This window comes from Octodon degus, unplaced genomic scaffold, assembly GCF_000260255.1.
Source record: "Octodon degus isolate 3935 unplaced genomic scaffold, OctDeg1.0 scaffold00003, whole genome shotgun sequence".
Classification (NCBI taxonomy): domain Eukaryota; kingdom Metazoa; phylum Chordata; class Mammalia; order Rodentia; family Octodontidae; genus Octodon; species Octodon degus.
In genome coordinates, this window is record NW_004524579.1 from 6695551 (window position 1) to 6710523 (window position 14973).

Consider the following 14973-nt stretch of genomic DNA (forward strand, 5'->3'; position numbering starts at 1 on the left):
TGGCTTTAAATACTAATGGGGTAAAGACCAGTACTTACAACCCAGGTACATAAAAGATCTTTGGGATACTCAACAACATTTAAGAAGGTAAACAGGAAGGGAGCAAAGGCATTCAACTTGAATCTCAGCACCCTGGAGGCTGAGGCAGGAGGATCATGAGGGTTACGTAGCCAGGGCTACATAGCAAGCTCAAGTCCAGTATGTACTACATACTGAGAGGAAGATAAAGGAATCCTGGAGCAAAAAGATTTTGAAGTCTGCTGCTCTCATCCATTAAGGATAAGAAAAGAGAGAAGAAACAAAGCAGATACAAAGTTTAAGGAATCAAAGCAATGCCTAATAATATATTGCTATATTTTATGATTACAAAATGCTGTATAAATTGTTAAGGAGAACAGACAAATCACTCTAGTCATACAAGTAAATAATGTTTGGCAGGAGAAGTAACAGGTATATCACGAAGTAAAAAAAAAAAAAAATGAGTACAAAAGGGTACTTGCAGTAGAAAGAGAGTAAGAATATAAAATAATCTCAACCTGCTCTGGAAAGTGATCTGATCTGAAGGGTAAGAGGGAAGTATTGAGGGGTGGGGAAACAGCTCAGCGGTCTAAGTGCCTGCCTGGCAAGCACAAGGACCCAGGTTCAACCCCCGGCACCACATGCTGTGCTGGCCCACAAAACGGGCGTGGTGGTGCATGCCTGCAATCCCAGTGCTGGGGAGGCTGAGACAGGAGGATCACTACAGGCCCCAGCTGCATAGTGAGACCCTGTACCAAATAAATAAATAAAACATTTTTTTTAAAAAAGGGAAAGTATCAAATATGATCTTAGGGGGCCGGGGATAAAGCTCAGTGGCACAGTGCCTGCCTGGCAAGCATGAGATCCTGAGTTTGATTCCTGGTACCTACAAAGAAGAACATGATGTCAAGGCAATGAGAAAAAAATTATTAGTAGGGAAAAACTTCGTTCATATGTTTTAGTTAGAAAATATGGAGAAGAAAGCATGTTTAAAAGAAGGCAGAATAAGTTTTAGATAGATTACACCACGGAGACATGCAAACAAGGAATCCTAGCACACAGTTGAAAACACGAAACCTAAATTCAAGAGTTACATTATTTCTTTTCATTTTTGCAACCGCAAGGGCAAAAGTGTGACTGCTGAAGAAAGAAGGATGCGGACAAGAACAACCTCTTCCTCTGCTAATACTAAATCCTGCATGTCTCCAAAAGGTTCGTTCTTCATATTGGATCCTTTCCTACATTTAATACTATGTCTGTCTTACAAAAACTTGATTTTATAAAACGTGAAGCTCAAGAGACAATAAATTGGCTTAAAAAATAGCATGTTGCACGGCTATTAATGATATCCATTCATATACTTAAATTCACAATTGTTCTAAATTTTTATTCGCATCATGCTTTTTAAAAACACATCTACCCATGATATACAGAGGTTTGCAGGTGCAGGCTCTGAGTACCCCTTTTCTGAAATGCTTGGGACTCAAAGGGTTTTGGATTTCTGATGTCTATTGACTTTACAATTTTTGCCTATGAGAAATGAATTATTTGGGCAGTGGGACTCAAGTCCCAACACAAAATTCACTTCTGTTCCATTTACCGCTCACAGACACAGCTAAAAGGAAATTCTACACAGTATTTTCAGCATGTGTGGGTTTTTATTCTGACTTGTCCATGAGGGTGGCTGTGGAATTTTCCATATTTGATGTCACACTGGTGCTCACAAAGCTTCAAATTTTGGAGTTTTTTAGATTTCAGATTTTCAATTTAGAAATAATAAACCTGTACCGTTAGCAGCCACATTACAATCAAGTTTTCTTTATCCATAGCTACGCTACCTCTCGGTCGAGCTGAGATGATGTTGTGGTGATCACGCCTGTGGATGGGTGCATGGTAAAAAGCGTGGGTCGCGCCGGCTGCTGCTCCAGGATTGAGTACCGCAGGCGTGTGTGCATCGTGTCGGGCTCATCGTTGTCAGTCGCACAGACCTGCCCCACGGTAGTGCCTAGAGAACATAGGAATGCGCTTAATTTCCAAAGCTTCTACACGTTTAGCTCTACCTTATTTCCCTCATCTCTACTTACCCCCCAAAGTTCGGGACCACTTTATTTACGGTAGAGTCATAGCTTCCTAGTTGACCAAACTCTACATAAAGTCTCACTTCCTTTAAATATCCTACTGGAATTTGGTGATCATGTTTGCTTTTACTGAATGGAATGTGTAATTTGCCAGTGTTGATACTCTCTCTCTGTGAACTTTGTAGTTCTAAACTAAAACATTCTGATTATTCTTTGTCTTTTTCTATTTGCAAGCCTGGACTTCTAATCACTAAGTCAGTTTTCTCTGAAAATTACAGGCTTGGGTAGGCTTTTTTTTTTTTTTTTTTTTAATGTATTTAGTACAGGGTCTATAGGGTCTCACTACACAGATCAGACTCATAGTGATCCTCCTGTTTTCAGCTTCCCAAGAACTGGAATTACAGGTGTGCACCACCATGCCCAGTCTCAGTCACCATCTCAGGGAGCCCCGGGAGCAGGTCCAGCATGGCATGCCAGGGATCAGACCCCAGTTGCTGCGCTGTGCCTACGCAGGCACTTCAGTCTGCTGAGCTATCTGGCTGGCCATTGGTTCAGTATTTTTTTCAACAAGTCCCAAAATTCACATTCTGATTTGCAGCTAAAATGGACCAATTAAACCAAATTGGGGAAACATTTGTATTATTCTAAATGACCTTGATAATAATTTTTCTCAGAATACTATCACTTATTTGTTGAATCACTACAGAATGTCAGTAGCTATCTTCAAAGGTAAGTTCCTAATCACTAAAGGCTTCCTTTTTTGGAGTATGTCCTTTTAACAATATTTATTTTCTTTCACGGGAAGACAAAGTAAGATCTCTTTTTAAGGTACTGGGCTTGGCATTCCGTGTGTACTGCGCACCGTCAGCCTTCATAATAATCTGGCACATTGACAATCTAGTTTACAGATGAAGAAACTAAAGACTGTTAAAGACGGTGGCTTGCCCAAGGTCACCCAGCTAGAGAAAAGCAGACTTAACTGTATTTAGTGTCCCTTGTTCTTACTGTTCTTACTGTCAAGTTTTATGTTCCTTTCTACTGGCTGTAGTGAAATTCACTTCATTTGTTAAAATGCACTTGAGCTGACATATAGTCTTCAAACAGATACTCACCAACTCTGCAATTTTCAAAAACTGTGAAAATGTATGTTGTTTCTGTAAAAATTGGGTAGTTATCATTTTCATCCTCCACTTTGATTACCAATGGCAATGGAAGTTCTGGTGTGTACCCATCCGGAGTTGTCGCAAAGGCAACCAGCTGGGAAGGGCATAAATCGGAAGAGTAAAGAAATAGTCTTTTAAATAAAATATAATTCATAAGTTAAGTGAAAAAAATCAGGCACAAAAGGTTAAAGATCACATACTTCTCTTATATGAGAAACCCAAACTATGAATAAAGTAAAGGGCAAAATAAAAGAGAGATAATAGCAAACCCAGAGATGGACCTTTTGCAAATGGAAAGGAGACCAGGACACGAAGCAGAGGAAGAGCGGGGGACATAAAAAGAATTAAGGTCCATTATGCATGTGGACCAACTCCCCACAATAAGTGCAGCTGCCATGCACTGTAATCTTGCAGTAATAAAAATAGAAGTTAAGAAACGGCTACAACCCAGACTTACTTGGGCTCTAGTTAGGACTGGTCAGAGCAGCATAATACCATCCGTTACTATTTTGGCATGTGGGCATAACTAATGCCAAAAGAAGTAGTTAATTTCATGGTATAGTTTAACCTTTAATTTCACTTAAGACTATAACAGATAATCTTAATTTCCTCAGCATTGTCAAATCTCCCTAAATGCAATTTTTTATTATTAATTCTCTGAAAAACATTTGGAGATGGTTTGGTTTTGCTTGACAGCTTCACAGTTTTTAAACATAATCAGGATCTTTCTTCACTTAGATTTTTTAGGATTACAAATCATCCAGATTCAGTTAACTGGGATATTATCCTCATTTCTACTAACTAATATTTTAAGCCTGTCAGTGGTTGTTAATAAGTTCCTAAGAATTTCTTAATTTAAAAAGCAGGAGTTAGACATATAATGAATGTAAATTTTATATAAATATAAATTATTTCTTATTTTCCAAAAAATTCAATTGTAATTTGCCTTATAAACGCAGAACACTGTAGATACTTGGAAGGTCACATAGCAATCCTAAACTTAAATACTTAAGTCAAAGCTTGCATGTCCTTTTGGATAATTTGATCTCCTGATGGCATATTAATTCATCCAAAATAGATATGAAATACTTAAAACTGAATTCAGTGTGGTGATCCGGTCCTGCTGGGACGCCACAACTGCTCGAGGTCAGCAGCATGAGCCCTTCCACGTGAGCTCACCCCAGCGTGGGAGTTAGCTGGATGATGAGGAGACACAGTAAGCTCCCAGGCACTGTCCACACACCTTACATATTCCCTGACACCAGCTCACTGCAGAGACACTTAGGCTCGGGCAACTTCTGAACCTTGTTCACCCCCTATGGTATCCCCAATCCATCCACAGGCCCCCATCCCTCCGTCCTACCAGCTAACTAACTGCCCTTCAAAATGCCACTCATTATTGCTTTTGCACAAAAGCAAATGCTGATGGAGTTAGGATAGATATACAGCTACTTTCTCTTAGTTCAATGAGAAGAAAGATTTGTGCTAATAGTGCTTAGACAAGATACCATGTCTGCATCTTGTACTCTGAATAACTACTATGAAGACAATATGCAATGTATTAATTATTGTAACTGTCCTACTAACCTATTTTGAAACTGTCTCATTGCTATTTCTTTCTCAATAAAATTAATTAAATAAAAAAATAGCAAATGCCTGGAACAATCCACTAGCAACTAATATTATTTATTCTATGACAATTCTTTTAGCTTCAGTTCAGTGCTGTGCTATTAGATGTTGCCAAAGCATCAGTGACAACCTAAGAAATTAATTAAATAAAAAGGTAACTGCATTAAGAAGGCGGCACAAAACTGTCAAGCTTGACAACGACTAACACAACACACAAGCTTCAGACTGTACCTGGAAAGACTCATACTGCTCACGATCTACCGGGCCTCGACAGTACAGGTTTCCAGTATCTCTCTCCACATAAAATAAATTTCGAGGTTCTTGGTCAACTCCAGGCCCACTGATGGAATAGTATATGGTGTAGTTTTGGGCTGTGTCAGATTGGATCTGAAGAGTAGGTATTACAAACAGAAGGCAAATTATTTCATCAGAACGTTCAGCTGTGTAATTATACAATCACATTTTTGTTTTTATAACAACAAATCATCCTCTGATTTATTTTTATGTATAAATAAAAAACACCAATAAATAAGGAGGCCTTGGAACTGAGGAGTTTCAAAAGCAAAGCATGAGAAAAATAATGCAACAGTATCTGTTTTCCAGGATAAGTAAGAACTAGCTTAAAAGCTAAGTGGATGTTTGAACAAACATGTAAAACGTTTTACCATATCAGAAACAAAACTATTCTGAGCATGAAAAATTAGTGTCACGTAAACAATCTTTTAGTCATATATATGACAAAATATTTCAGAAATTGGATTGAAATTGTACTATCTGCCAGGCCAAAATGTGGAAAGTAATTTTCCTCATAAACTTTTATTATTCTTCAGCTTTGTCCTCTAATATAGGAGCTAAATTTTAAAATTATATATATATATATGGAATAGCACCGTGGAAAGGGTGAGATTTTAGTCCTTGATTCAGAATGCAAATTTCTTACAAGCTTTCTTCCTCCTTTCAGTAGGATTTTGACAATCACTACATCAGGATAACTAACACAATTATTTCGTAACAATTTATTGCTTAACGCTAGCATACTCTTCTCTGACCTGCATTAGGTGTGTCAGTGGGGTATAAAGAAGGACTCTGTCTCCACATTTCAAGAACTGAGGGGAAAAAAATCTCGAGTCATACACTGAACAAGTCAGACACTGAACAACAGTGGCCCGAGAATAGAAGGCAGAAAGATTCCCAGGGGTGTCCATGACAGTCAAACAAAGAGACAGAAAATGAGGGTGTGATGTAAGAAACGGACTTGGGAAGAGGCAATAGAAAGACACGCACGTCCTCATCCTTTGTGGTATTTGTAACTTCATCCTGTACTATAAAAGATATTTTTGGATTTTTAAGGCTATGCCTATACTGCATGATATTCTTGTTGATTAGAAAAAATCACTAAAGAAATGGTTGTTTGAGGAATACCTCAGTTTTACAGTGCTGTGGATGGGCCTTGCATGGGTAAAGCTGCAAAAAAGTATCCACACAGATAAGGAAATACACTTACAACAATATGTTGAAAAGTGACACATGCAGCCATTCACTTGTATTTTTACATAGTTTTTTGTGCAATGCTAACAGTTGAATCTAGGAAGTGCAGAACCAAATATTATATATATAAAATATTTGTAATATATAATATGTTATATGTAATACATATGCTATATGCTATACACGTTATATAATACGTGTTACATATAATATGTATGTTTATATATATATATATATATATATATATATATATATATATATTTTAAGTTTTTTATTTGGATATAGGATCTTCTAAGTTGTTCAGGCTATCTTGAACTTGGCAGCCCTCCTGCCCCAGAGTCCCACTAGCTGGGACTATGGGTATGACACACTGAGCTTCAGTGCTTTGGAAGTACACCTGTAGAGGAGTACCAGTTAACGAGCCCTGGACATCAAGCACGCTAGGCAAACACTCTGCCACTGAGCTACACCCCTCCCGCCCTCATGCAATCGTTCTTAAATAAATGCATATCAATGCCAGGTTTTTTAAAAGATAGAAAATACACACTTTGAGAGCAGAAGGAAAATACACTATACCTGTTGTAGGAACAGCGGGAACGGCCCCAAAGAATTCTCTACCATTGAGCAAGGAATAGGAGCCCATCTTCTCTTGGAACGTCTCAGAAGCTGTTCTGTAGAGTGTTTTTCTTCTTGTACCTTGATTTAGGAGACAGACAAAACAAAATAAATAATAAAAGTAATGAGTGTTTTCAAATGTTAGACCTTTATCACATATTTTTCCTTGTGAGGATTAGCTGGAGACGCATAAGACCACAGCAGTACATAAAAAACAAAAATCAATGCTGTGAAAAGATGAAGAAATCATAGCCTTAGCTATGATTACAATAATTGTTTTGAAGAAAATAACTTGGTGGAAACACAGATGAAAGAGAGATGGGACTGGAAGCCTAGAAACAAAATGGAAAAGATTACTATTGTCCCACTGCCATGCAGAAACGTGACAGAAGTGATAGGCACAGAAAACAGATGTATGTTCCACACTGAGCAGCAGCATCTTCAACTCACCAACAGTTAAGCAGAGCCAAGGACCAACAAAGAGATCTGTGTTAGAACGAGGAGAGAAACACAGTGACTACTCTTAAAATCCAGCAGCCAGGAAGGGTCGCTGGCTAACAGAAGCCCTTTTCATCCTGGGTATCACAGTGGGCACTCCCGAGGTCCTCACCTCCCCCTAAAACAGCTCCTACTGTCTAAGACTGTAACTAACGCTAAGATGGATGATGAGGACAACGTTTTCATTTATCTACAGAGTTTTAAAAATGATTTTCAAAAACCCACATTGCAGGAAAGCATCAGCAAATGCTTCTTTGTACCTAATCTCAAATCCTCAGCCTATACTCTTATCCCATTTTCTCCTGTTACGTATGAGATGAAAAGGAATGGTGACCTGAAATAAACCATGCTACCCAACCCCTTTTCATTTAAACACTGCTAAGTTGCTATATGGCTTTCATTTTTCTTCAAATGATACTATTTTGATCATTCCTGATTCCACGTCTTACCTTGCAATTTTAGACAACTCTTAAGAAATGACAGTATTACACTTCACGTATATCATCCTCATACCTTTATTTGAGTCTCTAAAAAGACAGAAATCGTCTTTTCTTCATGGCTCTCTGTGTTGAGAAGTAATACGATAAATTCTCTCTTCTGTGAGGATAAAAGAACAGCATTTGTGGTGTAGACAGATCCATCTTCTAAAACTTGGAAATCAGGGTCACTTGAATGAATTAGATTTGCAGATCGAAAGCACTCGTCCAGGTTGACTGCAGAAAACATACACAGCAGTTACGTGTAAGAGGAAACACAGCAATGTCTTGATTGAGTACCAATGTATGGATGGGGGACCCCAAATGCTCAAATTCCACAAATTACGTTTATAAATCCATCATTCTTAAAAAGGCAAAACTGAAGTTAAATTGCGCTTGAACACACGTATCACTTCTAATGCTTAGAAAGTCATCTTTTAACATCATTTTAGAGAAAACACTTGATAAGTAAAAGCACACGAACTTCCACCTTTGAATATGTAACCCAAACCCAACCAGGGATTTTCTTTATCAAATGAAATTAGCTACAGAGTAACATCTAAGAAAACTTAAAAACAGGACCTGCCTGATCTAAACTGGTAGTTACTAAGCTAAAATACCTCTGGACTCACTGGATCTGTAAAATATTCTTTTTCTGGACTGTCGTTGCTTTGAGCTTTCCTTTTAGAACTGAGTTATGTAAAACAATTATTTGACAAAAACAACAGTGTGTGAAAGTGAACTCAGGTGAATCCACAATGCCTTCAAATTCAAGAAATAGCTTAATAGTATTTCTCGATTTCTTAGCAGTATGCATAGGCCATATCTTCTCCTAATGTAAATATTAAAAATTACTTCATTATTCAAGCTACATCTTTTTCCTTATGCTTCATAACCATATTTTCCAATAAAGAACAATTATTTGTTTATTATAATGATCTTGTATTACAAATGACAGTGTACCATAGTAAGTTTAACTGTCCCAAAAGAGTTATTCTAAAACTGACACTGATTTTCAATAAGTAATACCAAATTAGGATTGATACATACTCTGGCAGTTTCTTACCTCTACCAATGAATTTCTCAGCATCCAGTTTGGAAGGAACATACAGTACCACTGGTTTGCAGGCATCACAGGCAAATGTTAAGATCTAGAATGAGTACATTTGTAATTGTATACATTTGTACAAATTTGTATACATTTAATATAAATTTGTGTTAAGTCCATTTATGTGGTTAACAAATAAACTAAAAATATAAACAGGAGTAAAAAATAAGAGGAAAAAATCAAAGCTACCCTAAAACAATAAATTAAGAGTGACAGCTTCGTCCTCACTAAGCTTCTGATCTCAGAGGACTATTGCCTCTTCAGCTTTGTTTCCTAGTCTGTAAAAACGATCTGATGACAACTTCAATGAGTAACCTTGTGGGTACAGCAAGGATCGAGCACCTACCTGTGTGAGAGCGCTGAAAACAGTGAGAAGATAGAACATGTAAATAGGAACAAGAAATAAAAAATATTTTTATTTCTGTATTTTAGGGAAGGGTCTACAGGGTGTTCAAGGTGTCACTACTAGATCGGACTCTAGTGATTCTCCTGTTTACAGTCTCCCAAGAGCTGGGATTACAGGAGCGCGCAGTCTCAGTTGCTGTCTGAGCAAGCCTGGGGGTGGGGCCTGCCCGGCAGGCCTGGGGATCGAACCCCTGGCCCCTACATTGCTTGCAGGCACTTTAATCCGTTGAGCTATTTGGCCAGCCCTAAAAAATAAATTTTATAAGCCTAAAAGTATCATTTTTTTTAATCCAACTGTCACTTTGCTATGGTACTAAGTCAAAAAATCTTCCCAAAAAATCTTACATGCCTTCACAGAGCAGTGCGAGCTCATTATGTGCAGTGATTTGAAGGGTATTCACATGCTACACACACAACAAATGGATGCACAGCTTGGATATACAAACTTACTGGAAAGAAATGCCTTTTCATAAATGATCCTTAAGGTCATTTAGAACACAGCTTACTTAACTTTTTAAATGGGTTCTAGTGAACTAATTCCAATGCTGAATATATTCAAAAATTAATTCTGTTCTCTGAAACTACAATGGATACTTATGGAAGATTCACATTCCTCTCTACAGTTTTACAAAATCTTTGGCCAAGGATTTACACTGTTATTTGTTTATTTATTTTTTGCGGTACCAGGGATTGAACTCAAGACCTTGCACTTGCCAGGCAAGCACTTATTCTACTGAGTCATCTCCCCAAACCCTACATTGTCATTTATAAAGTCCACAAACATATTAAACACGTCTAAATTTGGATGAAATTTTAAAATTATATAATATATATATATATATATCTCAAACCTGTAATTATAGAATTTAAATTATAGATGAATAATTGAAGGCAGAAATTATATCTAATTTGGAAATTAAACGTGGGTACAATGACGGCTGCATTTGAATTAGGAATTAAAAGAAGGAACTACATTGACTGTATAGTTGAGAAAGAGAACAGGAGTAGAATCAGATGATTCCCAGGATCTCAGCTCAAAGTGACTGACAGAACATATTCACTAATAATTGTGGCATGGTGGCACATGCCTGCAACTCCAGCACTCTGGGAAGCTGAGCCAGCAGCCAGAACAATTCAATGACTCGGCAAGATCTTGTCTCAAAAACAATAAATACGTAAGAAAGGCTATGGTTATAGTTCAGTGCAAAGGCCCTGGGCTCAATACCTAGTACTAGTTATATATATATTCAACCAATATTTATAGGTAGCCTACTAGGTGCTAGGCAGAATCAAAGGCGACAGCTCGGAACAAAGCTAAGCCCTTCCCTCAAGGATTACATCGCAATGAAAGACAAAAAATAAATACACAACTCTGTAGCTGTCACACAATGTGGAGGCAGAGATCAAAATTGAAAGAACAATAAAGCAAGCTAAAATGGTGACTAAAGAAGTCCCCATGAAGTGAGGAAGCAAACCAGTGCCCTGACTTGAAGCCTCCCCAAAGCCAGAACAAGGGCCTTGCAGAGGGGCTGGTGTCAGGAACAATCCGAGGTCAGTCCTGGGCAAATCACATCGGGTCTAAAAGTCCTTGGCTAGAGCCAGATTCGTGCTGGGTGCAGAGGAGCAGAAGCTCCTAGAGGCTGCAAGGAGGGAAGTCTGGAACTCACACTGGCTCACCCTGCCACGTATGTGAGGACCAGAATAAAGGGGAGCAGGAGTGGCTGCCAGACCAGCAGGCACAGCCGGAGTCGGCCAGAGGCTGAGAGGGGCTGGTTCAGGTAATGCGGGGGGGTGGGGGAGGCGGGAAGGCAATGACGGGATTAAGACTTCAGGGGGATGGTAACAGGATCCTGGACACACGTGCACGTCGCGGTAAACGTGATCTGTAATGCAACAGCCAGCAGAAGGGTAAAACACCTGCAATCTCAGTAAAGTAGGAAAATGAAGGACAGGGAAGGAAGGGGTGTAGTGAGGAACAGGGCTCACAGCCTCCTGCAGGATCCAGGGTCACCTGGAGAACGTGGTCAATCAGCCACAGTTGGAGGGGGCGGGGCTTGAATTCCACTCCTGGCAACCACCTATGAGAGGGCACAGAGGCGACACAGGAAGAACCCTACCGTGCCTGGCATGGACGGGCCAAAAGGGAAAAGTGTAAAATGCACTCAGAGAAAGAGGTGTGGAGTAGTTTCTTCATGGCATCAGCAAAAGCTATGGATCTTTTTTCCCAACAATAATAAAAACCCAAAAATTTGGTTCAAACAAACAACATAAGCAGTCTGTATGTTCTAATATGACATCTGAACATTGCTGAGAATTATCAGGAGAAAACAGTGTTCATTTCCAGTGAAAGGAAAAACCCCACGCCACTAACTAGAATCCATGGAGAATAAACAGCTGACAAAACAGCAAAGAATTGCTGGCAGAAAAGGCGGAAACAACAAAATCAACAAAGATAAAGCTGGAACACAAAGTGGTCAGGAGAAGCCAGACTCAACTTTTGTCCTTGCAAAGACTGACTGATTTCTTGGAGAAGGAATGAAACAAGAGCACAGGGCCCACCTAGAATCTAAAAGACGCTCCTGTCCCATTCACTGGGGTCCCATCTGGAGTGCTGAGGTTGGGCCTGAGGTAAACAGGTCCTTCCCTGCATCTAAGATCCACAGCCCATCTCCCCCTTGGGCTAGAAACCTCAAGGCATGAGTGAGGCCTCACCACCCATGCTGAATGGCACTTGAGCAAATTCAAAACACATTTTTTAAAAAGCCTTAAAAAATAGGAATTGATAAATACTATTGCTTTATGATTTTTAGATATTATAATCACAACACCAATGGGAAAGCACTGGAAACAACCCTCCGCTACACTTCGAAGCAGGGTAAGTTTTCCAAGTTCACCGTAAAGTACTTTACATTGCATGGAAGGCATATCAGGCAAGCACAAAGAAAGAGGTTAAAAAAGAAAAAGAAACTATTTGCATTTACTATACCATTACCTGGAAAATCCAAGCAAATCAACTAACAAATTTTCATAATAAGGTAATTAAGGGAGAAGTAATTATTAAATTATAGACACCATTAGTCTTCACAACCATAAATGAAACCAGTTAGCTAATATAAATCATTTTCAAAAGTAATAAAATCTTAGCACGCCAAACAGTAAATTTAAGAAGAAACGTGCATATCCTATTTGAGGAAAATCTAAAAACATTTCTGCAGGACGTAAAGGAGGCTTGCACAAAAAGAAAGATATATCATTATCTTGAATTGAAAAATATTCACAACATACATATATCAGTTCTCACTATATGAAATTACAAACTTTATGATCCTACTAAAATTCTCAGTAAAGTATTTCTTGGAACTAACCAGTTGATTCAAAGGGTCACACAAACAATTCAAACTATATAAGAACATTATGAAGAAGAGTAATGAGGGGATATTAGCCCTAGCAGATATTAAAAGATCCTATAAAGTGTCAGTGTAGTGAGTATGCAAATACATAGTAGATGCATGAATTTGGAGGGAAAAAAGACACAGCCTCCCCATATGCATTTGCAATGGCTCTATGCTGCCCATAAAGGACATTTACTTTTTGTGATATCCATCAAACATGTACATTAATTTCTATGTCTCCACCTGTTTGCTTACATGTGTATTGTTGGACTTCTGGGTATTTGCCAAGTTTTGTTCTGCAAATTTCTGCCTCGCTTAAGTGTCTCAAAGTCACTCTGAATCATGTCTTACGCTAACATTGTCTTATCCTCAATGATGTGATATGCCACTGTAAAATAGTTCTTTGTCTAATCATATTGAGCCTTTGTGGGGAATGAGCAATATCTACTAAAATTACATAGTCATTTGCACTTTTGTTTGTCAATTCCATTTCTGGTATGCTAATGATACGAAATGACATATAGTGAAGTTCATTTGAAATTGTGACATTAATGGTAATAGCAAAAAGTTGTGAATAACTTTAGATAGATACATCCATGAGACATCTTCAAATGTAAATCTGTTGAGACTCACTGAGGGACTGGGGAGGAGACCGACAAGGAAGGAAACGTGAACAGCTTCCAGACTCCCACCTGAAGAGCAACGCCTATAGGTGTGCCAACTAGGGAAATACAGGACTCTAAAAGAAAACCGACAGGGACAAACGCTGTGTGGAACACACGAGATAGAGACATAAAGGCCTATTATTAAGAGACACATGAACTACCAATATTTAGAATATGTTGGCTTCTGTGTGATATTTTAAGCCATAAAAGTAGAGAAACTGACCTAGCAAAGGGAGAAGCGAACTCCAAGGGGCAGGCCCTAGAACGTAATCCCAAGGAAAAATGAACTTTTAAGCACAGAAAATACAATCAAACTCAGAAAAGCCGAAAACAAAAGGGTGTTTGCTAAGGACTGCAGTGTGGGGGACATGCACTTTGTTATTGAATGGATATGAAGTTTGTTACACAAAATGAAAAACATTTAAATTAAAGATCTACTGTACAACACGTTAGAAGACCATAGTAGTGAGATTCTGAGTGGTCAGACCAGTCCAAAAGAGAGAGAGAGAGAGAGAGAGAGAGAGAGAGAGAGAGAGAGAGAGAGAGAGAATTTCAATATTAGAAAAGAACACAGTGGAATTGTGTAAGGAAGGAAAAGTGTACTGGGATTTGACAGGGGAGATCCCGTGGACTCTAGAAAGGAAAGTTTCCTCAGGTGTCCAGGAGGAAGGAAGTTCTGGGGTAAGTAGTGAAGGCAGTGAGGCAACACTAGGAAGATGGAGCTGCTGAGTTGTGGGGTGGCGAAGGATTACCAGGGTGGAGGGGAGGGTGAAGGCTGCCTCGCCCTCCAAGTCATATCTCACACTCAGCCCTGACACATTTCTTGCAACCACAACTGGGGCTCACAGGAAGCCTCCCCAGTGGGAAAGGGCGTAGCCAGGGTCAGCTCTCTCCACCAAGCTTATAGCTGGGCGCACCCGCACCCCAAAGCTAAGGAAGACCAATGGGGACTCAGTTTCATTTGCTCATTCTTGGCTTTTTTCCAAAAGGATCTGTGTGTAGAAAGTGTCCTATGCAGCTTCATGTGGACCAATGCGCTTTTCTGTAGTCCTTAATCCTGCCTTTTCCTTCAAAGAATAATGGCTAACAATTTCGAAATGACAGTTTAGGACACATACCAGACTTCACGTCTTTTGTCACTAGCAACATATTTTTAACTCTCATTCATTGTCTTCTTAGTTTCCTCATATATAAAATGCCAATCTCTGTCTATTTGACCCTGTCTGAGTTACAACTACGCCCTGGAATTTGGGCTAGAGGTCTGAATCCATTCAATTCTTAGACAAAGGCATTCTAGTATTTACTAACAACTACAATCCCACCACTTAAAACAATTCATAAAGCTGTGTGGGGTAAATAGGGCCTGGGATTTAGTTCAGTGGTGCAACACCTGCAAGGCAAGCATGAGGTCCTGAGATCGATTCCCAGCACCCCTAAA

At 39.0% G+C, this 14973-nt stretch overlaps 1 protein-coding gene across 3 annotated transcripts in view; it reads right to left on the minus strand.

The window, feature by feature from the left end:
• Dsc2 (desmocollin 2) overlaps positions 1 to 14973 on the minus strand; it is a 36427-nt gene that overhangs the window by 15302 nt on the left and 6152 nt on the right. For all 3 annotated transcript variants that reach the window (XM_023714071.1, XM_023714082.1, XM_023714076.1), the window contains exons 2-7: positions 9032 to 9116; positions 8003 to 8202; positions 6953 to 7072; positions 5120 to 5275; positions 3209 to 3353; positions 1857 to 2023 (exon numbers count right to left, since the gene is read on the minus strand). In XM_023714071.1, the coding sequence (XP_023569839.1) occupies positions 1857 to 2023; positions 3209 to 3353; positions 5120 to 5275; positions 6953 to 7072; positions 8003 to 8202; positions 9032 to 9116 (873 nt within the window). The remainder of the gene's footprint in view (positions 1 to 1856; positions 2024 to 3208; positions 3354 to 5119; positions 5276 to 6952; positions 7073 to 8002; positions 8203 to 9031; positions 9117 to 14973) is intronic.